The sequence below is a fragment of the Pieris rapae genome, chromosome 10 (genome assembly GCF_905147795.1).
Source record: "Pieris rapae chromosome 10, ilPieRapa1.1, whole genome shotgun sequence".
Classification (NCBI taxonomy): domain Eukaryota; kingdom Metazoa; phylum Arthropoda; class Insecta; order Lepidoptera; family Pieridae; genus Pieris; species Pieris rapae.
The window spans coordinates 9,528,218-9,546,660 of record NC_059518.1 but is presented as its reverse complement, the minus strand read 5'-3'; the positions used below and the strand labels follow the sequence as shown (position 1 = coordinate 9,546,660).

Genomic DNA, 18,443 nt, shown 5'->3' with positions numbered 1-18,443 from the left:
TCGAATTGGAGCTGGATACAAGAATCTAATTTAAAAAAACAAAGACACATAAAACAAATCATTTAATATCAACATCATATCATTGTTATGGAATGCATTTTATCCCTGTATGACATTTGTCAAAAATATACATAGAGAGCGGTCATATGTCTATGTCTATAATATATAATTGTTAGATTGTTTGAATTTTTGTTTATATCTATAATAATCTCATCTAAAAGATATCGTAAACTTTGTGTTACGTGCAGATTTTAAAGTACTTTCTTTTATCGACACGACGAATCATATAAAAGGAGACATTATACAGGTTTTATTATTAAATATAACAGTTATTACTATTAATTACACGCTCGACATGTCTTCCTTAAAAGTGAAAAATTTTAAGATCGTGGTAATGTTTTCTCTATCAACATATATTTTGAAAATTGGCCTGCGCCTTTTTTCTCTAGCGATAGCGATTCCGATTTTAATATTGACATTTTGTTCGACGCGATCTCAAGGAAATCACCGCTACTATTGTGTAAACATAAGGATATTACAAAATTCTAAATCTAAAGATATGTTCATATGGAAATAATATATCGTGGTGATAGAAACAATGTTATATAAGTAAAATCAATGCATCAATAAATAGATTTCTAAATGGTTCATGTATATAAATTACTACTTATAACACTATAAAATCTTCGTTTCGATATTTTATAAAACTATACAAAATGCTACAATCGGTGTACATCAAACTTCTAATATAAAACTATATTATAACATAAATAAACATATTCGTTTCAGCTATCACTAAGGACGACAAATATTTACATAGTCTTAAAATTAGCTAAATATAGTTAACATATACTTTCTCCTGGGATGGAATGTAAAATCGTGATCTCGTGCGCCTGATCATTAAGAGCGAACTTTCCTTCGCCTTGCGCATTCTCGCCGGCCGTGTGCGTTCCTGTGCAAGCGACATTTAAAAATAGGCGTAGGAGACCGCGACCAAACATTATTTTAAAACAAAGACAAAAATCAATGTTTACATTAATGTACTATTTGTAAATTACTCTATAGTCACAGCAACATGTCATGATATTCAAAATTTAAATTTTACAAAATAAATAATTTTTTAAAGCAGTTTTCAACTCACGGAGCGGGTTTTCCATACAAAATTATCGTTCCTACTTAGCTGAGTTCATTTTACTTTTGAATAAGAATGTTTTTTTGTTATTATTGAATTTTATGAAAAACCCTTCACCGATGGTTTGGCGTTTTAATTATTTCATGCTTTTACAAGTGTATTAAGCGTTTGGCAACTGTCAAATTGCAATGCTTTAGCAGGGCCGGATTTAGAGGCCCAGAGTGGCAACCAAGGATTAAACCCTGGTCCCAAATTATCTTAAAAAAAAATGAACAATTTTGGTCAGTCGAGGTTTTCAATCAACAATTTGTTGTAAAACCAAGTATTAAACAAATATACCAAAAGAAAAGTTGTTTACTAGTGATGACTAGTCGGAATTTAAAACATTTTGTTCCAGGTCTATTGTGAATACTCCAGTTGCCTTCCCCTCAATCCGGTTCCGTTCTTAGCCTCAAAAACTAAATCAGTCTTTTATCTTCCGTCAAATTGTCATAACAGACATATTGTATGTCTTCATATATAGGGAAAACTGTATAACGAGACTGTTTTAGTTTTATGAATAAGCGAAACTATACTTTGTTTTAAACATTAGAGCTGAGCTTTAAATATAACGAACTCCGTCGTGGTATTAGTAACTAATCGAAATCACTAATGCGCTAAGCGACCGAAAGATTTTGGATATCAAACCAATCAAAATAACACTGTTTAGTGGCTTAAAAGTATGTGCAAACAACAAGCTTTCCTAATACAGCTTTTTGCTCATACGAAAGCTACTTTCATTAATGCTGGTATATATAGAATAAGCTTCACAGCACACACATTAAGCTCATTATTCTAACAATAGCGCTTTATCAAGCTTATTAGTATGTTTAGTTGTCTCTTATCGATATTCGATATCAGGCCAATTTTAACATTATTTGAAAACAAAAAAACAAGGGCGGTACAACCTTTTAAAGATTGGACCTCAGATTTCTGTATCTGTTTCATCATCATTTGTCAATATAATAGGCAAGTGGGTGATTAGCCTGTGCCTGCTGTTGACTTTTTGGGTCTAAAGAGTGCCGGGTTCCTCACGATTCACGTTCACCGCTCAAGATGTAAAGAGAATGAGAAAGAGAGAGCCAACGTACGACCTCTGTGATGACAGCAATAGAAGTTGAAAACAAACTATAATAATATTTTTAAATTGTACTTTAAACGTGTACTTAACACTTGCCCACGGTAATGTCGAATATCTAAGAGACTACAGACTTTAACACATTGAATGCTTAAACAATGGATACAAAGTAATAGCCGGAAACCAAAACTTTTTATTGCGAGTTTTGATTAAGTAAATATGAATGTTTGAATGTATATTAATATAAAAAAAACATATTTCCGATCCGACTTTTCGACATACAGCACATTGCGTGCCGAATACTCGGATCCGAGAGCTAAAGATAAACGAGACACATGCATGGATCCGAGTGCACCGCTACTATGACCCCGCTCCACTCGGATCCGAGAGCACTTAATGTGTTAAAATTTAACATCCGTTATTTATCCTCTCCCAAGCAACGAGCTTACATAGGTCCTTACAATTGTAATATCACAAACACTCACTGCTTCCCACTAGGATTCAATTTCATTTCGGCTTCGTCTCTTGGCCTCTCTAACGTTACTATAATATCTTTTGGTTTCTTTAATTGAGATTTCTTACAGCACGATGCAAGTGTTATGATCCCCACGAATGTTAGGGCGATGCACGCGCATATTGTGGCGCCCCAATCCGAAACAGCTCGCACCATTCGCAACTCCGATGCGATTTTGTTATCTATCATCACTTTCTGCTGGACCCAGAATACGGGAAACAGCATACGTGGTGCCGATTCGAACATCCTAAAGAAATTTATAAAATTTTATATTTGCCATAACAGTTTGTACCACAGAATGCAATTAATGTTTTAATTAAATCGAAATACGAATTAATACAAGACTCTTATTTCTATGGTAAGACACACTGTATTAGAAATAATGGTCTGAAGGTTTACTAATTGATTTTAATTCTGAAAATGTTGATGACATCAAAAAATTGTTACCCTGACTATCAAATATATATAATATAGTGTGGAAGAGTTTTTAGTTCATAAGTTTTCTTAACAATTATAAATAACTAATCAGTTTTACTATTATGACATTATGATAATTTTTTATTTTAAATTATCCATTATAATATTATTTATTTATATAGATTTTTAACTATATAACAAAAAAATCAATAACTAACTAAATAATAATTACTAAAATATATTATTAAAAGTCCCTTTAGGCAAGGTTCCGAAGATACTAGCAGCGTACCCCCTTTCAATAGCTAGACTAATTCTTTGTACGAGGTACTTTGCTACTTAGTTCCTTAAAAAGTTTTACAGCGCTAGACTAAGAATTTCGACCTCGAGTGGGACAAAATCATATTCGGAGCCTAGTAGACTCCTGCATTTGCATGATTTAGCTAACAAGACGTTTCAATGCATATTATGCCATGAAGTTGAAGTCTTTTATAATTAATCAATTTGATTTACGTCATAAATAAATGATATACATATTTTAATTATTATTATTGAGTCTTTATAAAGTCATGTAGACTAATAAGGGGGTATTTTAATATATTTAAAAACTTAATTATGTCAGTTTAATTTGAACTTACGCAATATTAGGTGTAGGTTCTATGAATACGTTGAACTGAAACCTCGCCGAAACGTCGACAGGAACACCCAATTTCTGAAAGAAAAATTACGATGACTAAAAGACATACATAATGAAAACTTACTTATAAAGACAGATAACAATAAAATTTAAATTGGGTTTTATTTATTATATTGATTGTGATTGAACTGGAAGTAAGAAAATAATAAACATGTGTATTATTAGATGTAAATGTCATTGTAAACTGTAATCAAAGAGTTATTTACCTATACTTAACCATGATTATCTGGTATATACATGCATCCTTATCAACTAACTAATATGTATATGCAAGAGACACATTGCTGTGTTTTCTGTCAAGTATTTAATTATTTAATATACATAAAGTGATAGAAATTTGTACAGTTTTATATTAATTTATTGCTATAACCTATAGTGCCAAAAAAATAATCTGAAGCTGTATAGGAAAAACATCTTTTGTATGGCAATCAAGGTTTACAATAAATAATTTACCAAAAACAATAAAAGTTCTTTTGACTAGAGTTTTAAAAATCGACTTAAGATACTACGTTTGTAAATATGTATTAATCAGTAAATGATTGCGTGGAACAATATAATTAAATTTGATAACGTATAATGTATAAAATAAACGATATGTATGTTACAAATAATTTAAGAATTAACTACCTGATTGAAGTGACTCATAATATAAAATGCAAAAATGCTATTAAGAAAAATATGCACGCCATTATGTGTATATATGCGAACATTCGATTGTACTATTATATTCAAACTCAAATTAAAAAATATCTTTAATCATAGAGGTAAACATGTACACTTATGAACGTCAAAAAAACAAATTAAATTCATCGTAAATTTACATTTACAACCAGTTCGCAAGTCAAGGGCGTAGAGCGGGTAACAAGAACTGACAAGAAACTTTCCGCCACTCTTTTCAATTGCCAAGTTTTTAATACAATTTGTTTTGTACCATATTCTTGCAATTAATAATAATTATTATTATAAACAAGTCCGCGAACCCAATAAAGATAGTAGGGTCACTAGAAGATTAAAGGGGGAATTGTACCAGATCTACTGTTACTAATTGGTCATTCAATGAACTGATTGACCGTTTTATATACTATCTTCATATGTACATTGTTGGTGCAATTATCGTTATTGTTAAACATGTAGTACACCTGAGAATATCCCGTCTACGTCAGTTTTTAAAGGCAAATAACGATTCGACAAATAGTGATTTTCATTTCGCTGGGATGATTCCTGCTGATGCTGTTAATCGATTTATTATGGAGTTTTGGCTACGATTTTTTAATATAACTAACAAACTTAGATTAATGAATCTAGCCTGTACGTGGGTAACACTGAAAATGTTTAGAACTGGCCAATTAGGAACATTGCTAAAGATTTTTTTTTCAATTTAAAATTTCGAACTCGTTGGTAAAAATGTAGTATATTGCATTCATTTGTCATCTGTTTTTGTGAATTGGCGGCAAATCTAAAACTCTTGTTACCTACATGTGAAAACGAACCTCACACGAGAAAGTTTTCGGTTAATAATTTATTATGACTTTCGATGTGGGCTTACTCAACAAGAAAGCTACGATAGGCTGCGAATAGCATTTCTTAATGAAGCCCCATCTCGTGCCACTGTATGCTATTGGTTTAACGATTTTAAACCTGGAAATAGCACTCTCAATGATGATCCGCGTAAGGAATGTCCTTTAACAGCGACTACTGAAGATAGCATCAGTGCTGTGCCACGCATGATAGAAGAAGATAAGATAGCCTATCAGCAGATACGGGCAAGCCTAGACTTTGGTATGAGTCAAGTTAAAAAAATGTTAGACAAACATTTAGGCTTTGTGGATGCATTCCCTATATATTAACCGACTACCAGAAACACCTACGCAATTAAAGATAAAATTATTTGATAAAAAGTATTTGCTTTATGAGCCCTGAAGACGCGGTGAAAGCGTACGTTAATGCCATGGAAGAGATCCCTAAGGAAGTATGGGCCTACTCCTTTTCTCAGTGGTTCCATCGAATGCGACGATGTGTAGAGAGGAACGGAGATTATTTCGAAAAACAATATAAGTAAACTTTCTACATTTAGCCATTTTTCATTAGCTAATCATTTTCAGTATTAATTAGGTACAATGGGTTTAAATTGTCGCTGGAAATGTTTTATTTTAAATATTGTACACTAAATTTTAAGACTAAAGTTGTGTTCAATAAATATAGTAGTTTATTTATTAGACTAAACCTGCAATACAGTTGTTCAATATTTTCTATAGTGAAGCCTTTCTAGGCTTAAGTTAGCAATATCCTTTTACATATACGTCGAGAAGAATATTTTCTTTATTAAGTTTTATTTTAGGAATGATTAACTCACCGGTTCAACTCCAAAGTAGAAGGAATGTTTTTTAGGGTCGGGGTTGAGACCCTGGACCTTTTCCCGAAGTTCCTGGTCCCCATGTAGGAAGTGTGGTAACGAGAGGAAGGCGGGTGATCCATATCGACATGCGGAAACATTCATTACGCCTCGCCAGCCACACTCCTCGTCACAGAAACAGGTATGGTCAGGCGTTAATGGTGCTGGAAGTCATAATTATTTGAGTGTTGTTAAATGAGTTAACTAATGGCGACGTTAAAAAGTATATTTTTTTTAAGTTTTAGAAAAAAAAAATCTTCTCGTCTTCTTAACTTATGAATTAATTATAATAATAAGTGTAAGATTAGCAGTGATGGTAGTAGATTTAGCATTCGAGCCTCATGCCTCGGGTTGTATACTTAGATTCGAACCTCGACTGTGCACCAATGCAGTTTTTGTCTATGTGTATATTTATCACTTGCGGGTACCGTGATAGAAAACATGGTAAGGAAACTGTTATGCCTTAGACCCAAAAAGTCGACGCCGTGTATCGGAAAACATATCACCAGATACATGCAGGTGCAGAAGTCTGAGATGAAGAACTTAAAAGGCACAAGCATCTTATAAAAACACTGTTCTTTTAACACAGATTTATTTTATGTAAAGCTGAGTCTGGACCACGGTAGCAGAATACTAAAATTACTTTTATAACAAATAAAATACTACCAGATTTCTTAAGTGAAATAGTTTCTATTAGATTCCTATTAAGTAGTTCTATAGATTTTATATCCGAATAAATATCGGCGGATACTTACAAAAATCAAAGCTGGTTTCAGTCAGCTCATACTTATGGTAGGTGAGCCCCAGATTAGTACAGGTCTCAGAATAGTCGAAGTACACAGTTCGACACAAATCTCCCATGAAGATTTCCAACTGGGACTCTTCAGTCAGGTTGTGAGGCATAAACTCACCCGCGCTACCAGCCATCTGGAAAATATAAATCAAATATTATGTATGGGCTATGTAAGTACGTATTTAAATAATAGAAAAGGCAAGCTGGATTAACGATTTTTAATATTAAATTATATTAGGGGACATTTAAGTATTCCGTAAGTAGATTTGCGGCATTTTATCCCCCCCCCCCCCCCCCCCCCTCTTGTCAACAAAAGTAAAGTAAAGTACATAAACGTATTAATTTTTATACGAATACTCGAAAATGCGTTTTCAAGCATAGATAATATGCGTAAAAAGTAGATAATTACTGTTGTTTTAATCTCGAAATAAGAAAGTCAAACTTGGTGCTTACGGAACGGAATACTAGAACGACCCCTTATCAATACAGATACAGTTTCTTTTCTTTCCTGTATTGGGTTGATGAGAACAGCGAAATAAATCTACTCAGCTTATATTTATCTCTTTGTAACTAAGATACCTTTGAACAAGATCCATTGTAATACGGCAGATGGTCAAGATGATTCCACCGAACTATCTGACCTGGCAGGATCCCGGGAACCTCGCCTGTCGTTATTTCAACGTAACCATCGGTGTCAATTGAATTGTTCCTCTGAAAAACAAGTTAATAAATTAACGCGGGGAACATCACTTCAGATGTTATTAAATACAAGAAAAAGAAGCCTAACGTTTAAATCGTTGTATTTTTTAGATAAGAATTATTACAAATATTGGTGTCTAACTAACTCTGCGCTGTCATTTTTCTAAATGTATTTTTCTAAATGTAAGATTTAGGGCCTGTTTCACAATGTATGGATAAAGTGCCAAATAGCTATGCAACACATAAATTATTCGAAAGATAAAAAGTTCCAAATAAGATACTTCGAATTTCATGACGTATAGCGCTATCTGACAGTCGTGAAACGCAAAAATACTATTTATCATACCAATAAGTAACAAATAGCTTATTTGGAACTTATCCGGACATTGTTAAACAGGCCCTTAATAACTAGTCTTGTTATTCAATAGATCAAAAAAATAAATAAATAAAATATAAGATGACATTTGCATGCCTATTCATATGTGGCGGATTTTTGTAATTTATGTAACTAATCGTAAGACTATTCTAGCAAATAAACGATTTGACTTTGAAAAAAAAAGAAAAACGTTTAACAATCTCATTAAAATCACAGTGTATAAAAATGGCAATAAAAATAACAATTTAAAAACGAGAGACGTTGTCAATACACATTCCGTCTCTCTTTATAATATTTAAAAAAAAAATTCACATTGCTGATACGATATTTTCTTGAAGGACCCTACGTACTATGTACAATTAACATTAGGCAAAGGGTAGATTTTTGCGTATCATATTTCTTAATAGGTGTTGTAAAAAAATATTTGGTATATTTAAAAAACAAAATCATTTGCAAGAAAGTGATACATCAATCAATTATAAAAATCCGCACAATCAGCCGAACAAAAATAGACATACAAATGTCACATTAATTTTCATTATGTCTATAATAAGAACATATGTCACAATAATCAATCAAGCTATAAATAATTAATTGTTATAAAAAATCAATCAAGCTATAATAATTTATAATTAATTGTTGTCAATTTATGGTCAAAGGAAAAATTAAATCACCTACCCCTTGAAAGTTGTTTGTTTTTTTGTCTTGTCTATGGTTGTGTATAAATTTTATTTATCATGGTAAGACTAGTGTATTGACATAATCGTATTAAAATTAGGACTCCATCGCTAATGTAATGTTTTCGTTCAATTTTAATCATAACAGTTAAGAATTAATTAACTGTAATAAAAAGCAAGATCAGAATTCTGCGTCGTGCCATGTTATTCTAAGATACTTGATATTTTCGGTACCTACTACTGTATTACTTGTATTACTGTATTACTTACTACTGTATTATTATGCAAAATCGGGAACCAAACAACTTGTCCTTCAAAATCATTGATAACAAGCAATTGTGTTATTATTAGTATGAACGTCTATTAACGCCTCGTATTGATTGATTCCTGTCCATTACTCAGTCAATTGGATAAAGTTTAAATTGCAGACATTGCAATATAAAATTCAATGACTTATTTATCAACATTGTTTTCGTTTCATTTCTTGGTGAAGGACTATTTACGATAAACTTTGCACTTACTTCGTAAATGTTAAATTTAATTTACAATTATAAAGGGTATTATATATTAATATTTCATTAGAAATATATTAATAGTAATGTTTTTTTTCTACTCGGAGATTTATTTAAAATACGAACATAATTGTCTCCGTAATTCGCCAATGTATCGGGTATAGTATATATATGAAATTATTATCCTTCCACAAAACAAAACAACGCAAATGTTGTATATGGGGAAGTTCTAAGACACTTGAGTTCTACAAATCAATCTCGTCTTTAATATTACTACGTTATGCATTTTGAATTTTTGTTTTTATTTTTAACATTTTTTTTAATATAAAATTCCAAGACTGATTAAAAAAAACATAATTTTTAGAGTATTTTTAAATTTACTAATAACTATGTAAATTATGTTACTAAGATCATTACCACGAGATCGGTATCTACGCGAAAACCGCGGCACATTGCTAGTACTTATTGTACCTGCGGTAAAAAAACACTGCAAGATATTATGTATGTTATGGATGTATAAGACCCCACAAATGTGGGGCCAAACCAAGCCTTTATAGTAGTGCCACATATTTTATATAATTTCAAAAAGTGATATAAAACACTTACTTACCCCATAAAATAGTCCAAATTTATCCAATGGGGGTGCACCTCCAGTAGTACTGGCGGGAAGATTCTTAGCAATATCCATTAAAGGGTCATCATACCCGTCAAACAACAGCTCCCCAGCCAATTTGGAGACTGATATGCCCTGTCCAAACATGGCCAGTGCCATGGACAAAGTCTTCTGGCGGAAGTAGCCCCAATACCTGGCACGGTATATTGCTGACTGTAACCAGATAAAATCTTTTATTTGTATAATGTGAAAAAAAAATTAGTAATAAATCATTGAATTCCTTAAAAAGGATGTCTTTATTATTCAATAATGTTTGTTGAGTTTAGATCAAACTAAGTGTATAACGAACATGTTGCTTGCAAACATTTATCTTAAATTGTGTGATTATTTATACAAATTCATATTATGGTAGACAGGCGATTCCGTATGACTTGTCTGGCGAATCGTATCTTATTTTGGGCATACAATGCGCAGAGGCGATGGGAACCTAGAGGAACTAATCTTGCTTGGTAACACAGAAGGCAAAAGGTCATGTGATCAACTCGATCGACCAACTAGGACGATCAATATAACGAAAAACTCACTGCCCTAAAAACTGTCTCCTGTCTTAAGAGAGACGTTGAACAGAAACCGTTGGAAACAGATAGTCTACTCTGATGGTTCATTGCTGACCACGACGTTCTGGTATAAACTACCGATTAAAGAGATAGATAGACACAAAGGTGCTTTGCAAAAATATTTATATGAAGATTTATGAGTATAAAAGAATATTGTATAAATATTCCCTTCTGTACGCATTTTTCTTTCCTATTTCCACACGGACCTACAACAAATAGTGTTATCTGTTAAATAAATACTCACTGCAGCAATGACATTAACGATGGTTACATTGTCATCAAGGGTGCCGTTACTGGCCTCCGAGTCGTAGTGCCAACTTCTCTGTGTCATATACGCCACCGTACCATTCTCCGGAAACCAAGATATGTTCACGTGATGCCGGTGCTCCCGGAATACGTAGGGACCTGTAATATGTTTTATAGAAGATTGAGGAGTTTGTCTAGTGGCATTAGCACCTAAGAATTTGTGCAACATCACATAAGTGTAAAATCAAGAAAAATGCAATCTGAGGACAAAACCTGTGTTAAATCCTTCCATTAAAACATTTGAAAAGCAGTTATTTAATTTAAAATACTTAATGCTTTAAGGTTCATTAAATAGCGAATAATTTGTGTAATTTAGTTTCTCACAAAGAACACTACACAAGTCTATAATTGATAAATAACAGATGCAAATCCAATTAACTGCTGGGGTTAGATTTAGGTACATGATAACGATCTAAAAAAAAGTCTTACAAAGTAGTGTATGATCGTTATGATTAGCTAAAAAATTAAAATGTTTTATATATGTATAAAATAATAATGTTTTATTCGAATGTATAAGACATGTTAATTCGAAATTTAAAACAAAAAGTTAAGTTTTTATAGAGTACTATAATTATTTTGTTTTATTTATAAAGCTGCAGTGAGCGGAAAACTGTGGCGAGTATTTAAACTGTTTTATAGATAACAGAAATTATAATACACTAAACTAATCATATCACAATATATGGACGGAAACAAAAAAGTTCAATAGCTCTATAATATTTAACTTTGAAGCTAGATAACACTATTACGTATACGATAAATGTTTTATCATTCCTTAAAAGTGAAACAAAATATATTATCTCCATTTTGTAAAACTTTCTGTGTTAAAATTTTAAAATTGTTTTTGTTGATTTCTACTGAGGGTTGTGTTTTCTTATTAAAACCATCTAAGATATAGGTGCAATCCTATTTAGCACCGTTCAAACGGAAAGAAATGGAATCATTGAATCATGCTGGACTGTATTAAGGGCAGAACTGATCATCCAATGCCATTAAAACATGGTCTTCCTCCTTATTACCTTGAATTATTTCACTTTTATCTCACACACTGTTTTATTATTGTTTTTTATTACTATTGTATAATATTCTACGCTTTCGAAATTTGTTAATATGTGAGGAACATGTTAACAAATTAACAATACAATAATAGACCTGTATAGTAATTTTATTCTGGGAGTACATTGTCTTCACATATAATTATTTAACTTATGTATAAAAATATTGTTAATTATATTTTAAAAGAGTAAGCGTGGAGTTTCTTTCCCATCCTTTCCATTCCCATTCCACGCGAAACTATCTTTTGGAAGGGGCAACTAGAATCATCTTTATATTTTATTTAACGTTCAAAAGTGACATATAAGTTGATCTTGTTGGAATAAATGATTTGATTTGAATGTGGAAATGATATATTTAACTATTGCACAAATATATAGTAATTTCAATAATGTAAACCTACATACTTATAATAATAAAAATTATTATAAGTATGTAGGTTTACATTATTGCGATCTGGTACTAAATGTATAATATTTACAATTAATTAAATTTTTTTGACGTTTACTTAGTACTTGTGTACCTAGACGAATAAAGATATTTTGTTTGTTGTTGTTGTTGTTATTATGAGTTCCAGTATTCTGTTATTATATGTTTTTTTTAATGTTAAAATTATTCAGTTATTTTTTGTATTTATTGCATGGTTGCTTAATTCTTTTATTTTTATAATATTGGTTAGATTTAGACGTTTATACATTATTTACTATATTCATGTAACAAATGGTAAAGTTATGTGACCAAAAACATATGTCTCATTACTTTTTACTGTTTATTTATTTTTATTTATTTATTACACATATACAACGCGGAAACTATTTACATATACATACATACTAATTTAAGATCACTAAATTAAATAGTAATAGATAAAAATATTTACATTATAACACTATTTCTTACAGTATAGGAAATGACATGAAGCGGACCTCTGACTCATATATCCCTTTTCAGCATAAAGTAAAAATAATTTGACAGAAAAAGACGAAAGAGAACATTAGTTTTATTATTAGATTTACATACTTTTAAGTAGTAAGTGCGGAAGAGTGTATGTACTAGTGTTTGATATTGGTTATTAACTTTCATACTTGAAGCTTTCTTTATAAATAATCTATAATATAAATCTTACCTAACTCCTCCAAATTGGGGATTTCTTCTGGAAAGTTCTCCGGGTTGGTCCAGTTAAAAAGATACACCTCGAAAAAGAGAGGGACAGTCGGCGCCACCCACTCACGGAATGATCTTGTATCTGGTTTCAGCGCTACTTGCTGAAATCATTTAAATTTTATCAGTACACGCTGAATATCATCATAAATATTTCGTTTATCGTAATTAAACAGGTGTCCTATCATATCTACTACCATATCTACGTGGTACTATCGTTAGATTTCAACCATAATTTAAAGGCTGGCAACGCATTTGCGAGGTCTCTGGCAGTGTCTGGGGGGGCGGTATCACATGTGCGGTATCACAGGTGAGAATCCTGCCCGTATGCTTGTGTTAGACAAAAAAATGATATTGATCTAAAAAAATGGGTTATGTTGCACATATTTAATACATAGGAATCGAGTTATAGCATTATTATATACAATTAAGTAATTTTTAAAAAAATTAACAGAAAAACTTTGCATATCTATTAAATTCAGTTCTAAGTATTTTAAATTATCCTACATTAAAGATGCATGTTAGAGTGAACACAGTTGACTAAAATTGAGACGGCTAATGGCGATGTGTATCTCGCTCGTATACATAATTATATTAAGTTTCTCAAGTTAATAAAATATTTTTTTGTAATGAGAAATAAAGTTCTTTAAACATTATTAAAATCATACGTCTCGCAAATAGGTCGAGATAAATATTATATTAAGGTGCGAAAGTGGGGAATAGATGCTTGTTGACGCTGGAAAAATGCGAGTCGAACATTAGCAAAAACATTTAACATAGCAAAAAGGTTATGTTTTTCGGCAGAGGTGATAATTGGTTGGAAGGTACATTATCTATCAGCAAGTATGTGATATCCGTTTCGTTATTAATTATGCTTAAAGTTAATTAGTTCAAAGCTAAATCCCTAATAAGCTCTGGAGAATCGTGTCCTAATAAGGACTTACTATACTTTTATATTAGTAATAATTACTTAATACATTTCACGACCTTTAATACCATATGACGCAATGGTTTCGAGAATTGATCCTACTAATGACAAATATAGCACATAATATATATTGTAATAACTAAGTAAATGATTAGAAGAAACATCGCGTTGTATGTTCAAGTAGCATAATCAATAGCGAAACATATGTAATAATATCTAAACATTAATATTTATGTATTTAGTAAAATAATAATTTATATTTTACTAAGGGCCTAAAATATCACAATGTATGGATTAAGTGCCAAATAGCTATGCAACACATAAATTATTCGAAAGATAAAAGTTTCAAATAAGATACTTCGAATTTCATGACGTATAGCGCTATCTGACAGTCGTGAAACGCAAAAATACTATTTATCATACCAATAAGTAACAAATAGCTTATTTGGAGCTTATCCGGACATTGTGAAACAGGCCCTTAATACATAAATTTGCTAATTTATGTTGTGATTATATAAGCGTATGTTTGAATGAAAATAATGTCTAATTTATTTCAATAACGCGACAATTAGTGTGATTGATTTGAGGCCATAGATTAAGCTTATAGATTAATCCATTGATGTGTATTCATGGTCGCGTTTTAATTGAACTTGCGCATGCACAAATTTTCTTACAACGTATAACAGATAACTGCGTATAAACGTACATAAGGTAACGATCGTTTAATTAGTTTCTGTTAAAGCATTGGAAGTATTTACATTGTTATATATTGTTTATAATGTGAGAATTATATATTTGGTACTTCAATATCTACGAAACGCAATAATTCATATTTTTAATTTTACGAATTTGTAATAAATGTTTACATAAATCTATCCTTTAGTTGGCCCCAGTTCCTTGGTTCAATTCAGGGCAAGGAATAGTGTTTCGGGTCAGAAGATTCAGTTGGTTGGAAATAATTTTTTGAATTTTCAAAACGCAAACAGAGGTGATAATAAATGGGGTTTAACCCACGCGTATAATAAAACATAATTAAATTAGTAAGTCGAAAATATTTCAAAATACATGAATAACGTTTCGGCAAAAGTTTTACAAACGTTGTTCTCATTATATAATTTTATAAAAGCAATTCCTATCAAATGGCATTTTGAAAATCCTGCAAATTCAATTCCAGCGAAGCAAGAATTTCATTATACAAAAGCTTTTTAACTAAAGCGAAGAATGAAAGAATACAAATACTCGTCAAAAAATATTTTGTTAAAGATAATCTACACTACTGTAATGTTTTTTTTTGTAAGAGACATACTTTAAAAATAATATATAATAATACATTTAATTGTTTGATGATTTGCTTTGATTTGCTTTTTTTTTAAAAAGAGTACCGAGAGTATTTTACGCCGGCTTTTTCTCTCGGCCAACACCCTCTGTCTTCTTTGCCGATGAGTAGGGATGCCAACAGGCTCGAATTTAATGACGTGGAATAAGTTATACCATGATGATCTTATGTTCCAAAATAAACGTACCTATATTTTTTTAAACTTTTAAACAGAATATATTCTCCAATATAAAGATACGCTCTGACGTACATCTTCAAAAAGGATCAGAGTCGTTCTTTAACTTCTCATGGCGACAACGATATAGATCTTGGCGTTGTTATTTGCTAATTTGATGTAATTCTCAAAACACGTTGAGATTGGGATCTCAGACGGTATCACTACTGCAATCTACAGACACATTAGCAAATGTTGAAGGAAACGAAAAATAAATATAGTATCTTCCCTAAGTTTGATCTCTACAGATATCGAATTGGAAAATGGGCTGGGAATTTGGGCTAAACTCCATTTACTACCTAACTAACAGTGCGTGCAATATAGGTCATTGCACGCACTGTTAATTAGTAAATTTTGTGTGCTAGCTATCCCTGTAGTGATAATTTAGCAACCATGGCTGTGCACCAATGCGCATTTACTCGCTTGAAGAACAACGTCGTAAAACCGACATACCATAATCCCAAGTCGACGGGCTCTGTCAAGCACAGAAGACTGAACTTAATTGCATTGCAGAAAAAGATGATAAGAATACAGAAATAGGGCAAATACCAAAGATTAAAGCGCAACAGATTTTTTAAATACTGCATTATGACATCATTCTACGATAAATTAAAATTTTAAAAGATTTTCATCACCACAGAGTACAAACAGCACAAAATTTATTCAAATATTGTGTCTGTGTTATGACATGGACGTTATATCATCCAATGTAGTACACGAATAAAGGTTATTTATTATCTTTATTATTATTTAAGTAATAGTCTTTGCAAACAAATTAATTTATATATGGTTCTGTCTAAAATTCAAAGTTGAACAACAATGAACAACTATAGTTTCTCTTTGACCACTCGTCATGTTTTATTATTTTAAACCATAGACAAGTAATAATAATTCAAAACACCAACGACAATTTTCGAAAAAACAAAAAACCAGTTTATTTGTTTTCTGTAAATGTCAATTAATCAAGGTTTTTATAAATTTATCGTTAACTTTTCAAAATTGCATTCCGGTGGATGAACATTTTTTGTTATCTTACACGTTTTTTATTCATATATAGCCATTAAGATTGTTGTTGATTGCCAAAACAAAAATCAAAAGTTCATATTAAATTGAAACACTTATAGACACCACGGGATAGGACGAGATCGAATAAATTGTTTTTGATTTAAATAATGCTATACGCTATTTTGTTTTATGTGTATTGCATATTAGGCAATTTGTCCAAAACATCCTGTGGATTGTCAGTTTTATAAATAAAACTGGTGGCGCTATCTGTTTCGAAATCTTTTTTTCTTAATAGACAAGTAATGCCAAAACCAATGATATATCTCAATCCATTTTTGACCATCTGATATAGACATCTTAATCTAAATATTTATTGGTGCCAATGACCAATTTACGGATGTAATAGCGATCTGTCAATACAAGCTATCTATGGTAGGTCGGATCGGTGTATGTGGAAATTAAAGTTCAACTGTGCCAATATCCTATCTTAAGATTTTGACTTTTAACTAAAATTTTAACTTACACTTTTAAAATATCTAATTAAAAAGCTATTTGATATGTTTTAAACATAGACATTTTAATATTTTTTGTATGGTTTCATTTACTTTATTTGGATTATATTGATTATCAAATATGCGTGTAAAGAGCGAAGAGATTGCATTCCATCCGTCGCCAATTGAGATTCAGATAGGAGATCGATCAACTGTCACCTGATCTCATATTATTTTCAATCTGAGATTGTGGATTAAATATTGGGTTCGGGCGTATGTAAGCAACCTTGTGCGTCTAATATCCCGAACATTTCCAGCAGATACCTTACAATTTTTTCTGCCATGTATCGACGACCTTTGGTTGAGAAACGCTTAACTTATTATAGACTTACAGAGGTGAAAACAGATTCGAAGATGGAGTTCCACGAAAGCGCAGCAGCGAGCGCAGTAGCGGCTAGTAGAGCGGCGAAGGCGCAACCCGCGCGCTGCCACTGCGCCGCCCGCAGCCGCATGCCGCACGCGAACACACTCGGACCTACAATATTACAAGTTTTTTTATACAAATACTTTTGTAGCGTATCGTAGATTACACACTAAAAATGTACATACTGTATTGTGTGTTCTATAAGATTGACGTATGTCGCAATTTAAATATAGGACACTAAGAAAAGAAGAAAACAGACGTCACTCAGAACAGACTTTTAAGACAAGTGAAGATTTATATTTTTTACGATTTATATAAACGTTTCTATAAGAATATAAATTAATTAACTGTTGTTTGTGATGAATAAAACAATTAACAAAGATAATGGTTGTGATTTATAACAAGATAGAACACACATACTTTGCTTAATATTTATTATATATAGAGGTTCATTTAAATTAATTTAAGTAAGTTATATGTTTGCATGTATACCACAGCTAAAATATTAGAGACCAGTTTAAATTAATGTTGCATTTCTTATGTATAGATTTACATGCCAAGATCAACATATTTAAATATTAAAAATACAAATGAATTTGCTTATTGTACAAAATGAAATGGAATTCAACTTAGAAGTAGCCATAGCTTTTACTGACTATTCCACGCTAGAATATGCTACCCAACATAATATGAATATCAAAATAATAGCTAAGCTAAAGCTATTCGACTTTCAGCAGTAAAAAACAAATACAAACAAAAGTCGTTACATTAGTAAAAGTTTAATTCTTAAGCTTCACTCAACGTTCGATTATACTTAAAGAAATATTAAGATATGCAATATCGCCTAAGTGTTTTTGTATGGCGCGAGCAGGATTCGTTACATTAAAATTTATCAGAACAAAAAAAATAATTTGAATTGTAAATTTCTTCATTGATATATTAAAATAAGACTGCAATTAAATTTAGGCGTGG

General features: G+C 31.5%; 1 protein-coding gene across 2 annotated transcripts in view; it reads right to left on the bottom strand.

The window, feature by feature from the left end:
- Window positions 1–47: 47 nt before the first annotated feature.
- Window positions 48–18,443, bottom strand: part of LOC110996101 (protein peste) — a 56,236-nt gene continuing 37,840 nt past the window's right edge. For both annotated transcript variants that reach the window (XM_022263628.2, XM_022263627.2), the window contains exons 2-11: window positions 17,440–17,582; window positions 13,039–13,177; window positions 10,798–10,958; window positions 9,934–10,149; window positions 7,639–7,770; window positions 7,022–7,193; window positions 6,228–6,430; window positions 3,816–3,889; window positions 2,735–3,010; window positions 48–952 (exon numbers count right to left, since the gene is read on the bottom strand). In XM_022263628.2, coding sequence (XP_022119320.2) covers window positions 901–952; window positions 2,735–3,010; window positions 3,816–3,889; window positions 6,228–6,430; window positions 7,022–7,193; window positions 7,639–7,770; window positions 9,934–10,149; window positions 10,798–10,958; window positions 13,039–13,177; window positions 17,440–17,559 — 1,545 coding nt within the window. In that variant the 5' untranslated portion in view covers window positions 17,560–17,582 and the 3' untranslated portion in view covers window positions 48–900. The remainder of the gene's footprint in view (window positions 953–2,734; window positions 3,011–3,815; window positions 3,890–6,227; window positions 6,431–7,021; window positions 7,194–7,638; window positions 7,771–9,933; window positions 10,150–10,797; window positions 10,959–13,038; window positions 13,178–17,439; window positions 17,583–18,443) is intronic.